The sequence below is a fragment of the Galeopterus variegatus genome, unplaced genomic scaffold (genome assembly GCF_000696425.1).
Source record: "Galeopterus variegatus unplaced genomic scaffold, G_variegatus-3.0.2 Scaffold12842, whole genome shotgun sequence".
Taxonomy (NCBI): domain Eukaryota; kingdom Metazoa; phylum Chordata; class Mammalia; order Dermoptera; family Cynocephalidae; genus Galeopterus; species Galeopterus variegatus.
In genome coordinates, this window is record NW_007738953.1 from 442 (window position 1) to 2,676 (window position 2,235).

Below are 2,235 nucleotides of genomic sequence, written 5' to 3' on the forward strand. Positions count from 1 at the left end.
AAGCACTACTTTCTTTCTCATTTTATAGTATTCTGAGATTCGAAACTGTTTAAATACGTTTCACAAGCTCTCAGTACTAATAGGTATTAGAACAGATTTAAACCAAGTCTCTGAATTCAAAGTCAGTGTCCTTTTCAGTAGAAACTTGCAAATTCAACCTGCATGGTATTCTGATTTGTTTGAAATATTTTATACATTTTACAGATTGATATTCCACATACATGTAAGACAAATTCTAGTAGCATAAAAGTATTCATATCCTTGGTTTGCAAAGGAATTTGGCTACATAATTTACAATTTTAAACTTCTCTGAAAGATTTCATATTAATATACCTTAATCTACTAGTAAATATGTTAGTCTCTATTTAGCCTACTACAGGTAAAACTCCTTGATGAAACATTTATTTATTTATTTTTAATATTTTAAGGGACAAAGGGTGGTGAGCATGAAGAACAGTTGAAGTGTTTTCTGAAAAATTTTTAGACTTGCAAATGCAAAGAAAATTTGAATCTCACATATACGAAAAAGAGATATTTCACTTAAAGGCATTAAGGATGCAGTAAAAGCCCAAACTTACATTCTGATGATAAATTTAGAACTATTTGTTATTTTGACAGAAAAAAAAATATTTTAATTTTCACTCTGCCTAAAAAAGCCTATGTGGTGAGTCAGTTTATAGCTTTACACCAGATTTTATGGCTTTATATCTACAAAGGCCATTGCTTAGATTACCTGAAAATGTGAACGAACTAGACATGCCTACCTCTCCTCTCCTAATCGAGATTCACTGCAGGTGAACAGGAGGCAGCAATATTTGCAATTATAAAGGCAGAGGATAGACAAGGGTGCAAATGGCGGGATTTCAGTCTCTGGAGAATCCTTCATTTAATATTAAACTTCTCCCACAATAACAATTACTAAAGGCTCTGCAATAAAGTCTCCAGGAAACCAAATTTCATTCACACAAAATGCCCTTCAATCCAGGCAATATTTGCATACTTACTTTTTCAGTTTTTGTCTAATCCCTGAATCTTTAATTTCATTTTGAAGATCCTCAAAGTTCTCAACAGAAGTTAAATTACAAAACACTCTGAAGTCGACATACGGCGGTATCCCGTGGTCTCGACCCCTCTGAATGTCGGTGGCAGCTAAATCCAGGGCCACAGAATGGGCCGTGGAGAACAGCTTCTCCGTCAGCTCCAGGCTGAGAAGTCGAGAGGGCACCGGCAGCTGAGCAGCCACGCCGAAAAGCCCCCGGAGCAGTGGATCTATCCCGCCTTCCTTGATTATTGTGGACGGTGAAAAGAAAGCCTTATGGAGTGGAAGGTGGCCTTCGGGAATTTCGCCGAAGGTGGCATTCAGCCGGTAAAGAATGGGATTGTTTGATGTGTGGCCAAATATTATTGTGGACGGTGAAAAGAAAGCCTTATGGAGTGGAAGGTGGCCTTCGGGAATTTCGCCAAAGGTGGCATTCAGCCGGTAAAGAATGGGATTGTTTGATGTGTGGCCAAATCTGAAGGCTGCGGTAGCAAAAGAGTTGAGGATCCCCGTGTTCACATTGGGGTCGTAGCCCTGGTACCCCTTCAGCATCTTCATGCCGCGGTCCCCGAGGATCTTGGGCAGCCAGTGGCTGTAGGTGATGTGCTGCAGCTCGGCGCCCACGATCTTCCTGGCTTCCTGATAAAGCGTGTCTCCATCCCAGTGGGGGTTCAGGGCGGACAGCTCCGAGGCCACCCTGTTGTGCTCGCGGAACCACAGGGTGTGCACGGCCGTCAGAGCCAGGTGCGCGTTGGCCCGGTGGTCCCCGGCCAGGAAACAGGGGCTGGGGCTGTCCTGTTCATGCCTCGGGCACTCGGAGCGTGGGCCTGGAGAAAAGGGCAGTAAGTGCTTCCCGGAGGGGGACCACGGCAAGCCTGTCCTCAGCAGTCCCCGGGGCACTGAGTGGTCTCTGAGGGCCTGGGATTCTCGCTCCGAGCTCCCGTAAATGTTGGAGGCGTCGATGTAGGCCGTGCACTGGTTGATCTGCTCTCGGGCGTAAACTGAATTCATCTTCGAGGAGGTCGTGCCGCCGCCGCACGCGGGGCTGGAGCGTACGAAGAAGAGGCAGGGCGCGTGGGAGCCCCGGGGGTGGGCGTGCGCAACGGCGATGGGGAGGCAGGGAGGGTCGTCAGTGCACGCGGGGCTGCACGGCCGCCCGTCCCTGAAGCCGGCCGTGCTCAGCGCGGGCACCGCGA

At 47.1% G+C, this 2,235-nt stretch overlaps 1 protein-coding gene across 1 annotated transcript in view; it reads right to left on the bottom strand.

Annotated features, from left to right (window-relative positions):
* Positions 1 to 1,000: 1,000 nt before the first annotated feature.
* The window catches only part of LOC103581348 (peroxidasin-like protein), a gene marked incomplete at its 5' end in the record, with an annotated part of 16,687 nt that continues 15,452 nt past the window's right edge, over positions 1,001 to 2,235 (bottom strand). Inside the window, 2 exons of the mRNA XM_008563208.1 lie at positions 1,001 to 1,332; positions 1,447 to 2,234. Of these exons, the coding sequence (XP_008561430.1) occupies positions 1,001 to 1,332; positions 1,447 to 2,234 (1,120 nt within the window). The remainder of the gene's footprint in view (positions 1,333 to 1,446; position 2,235) is intronic.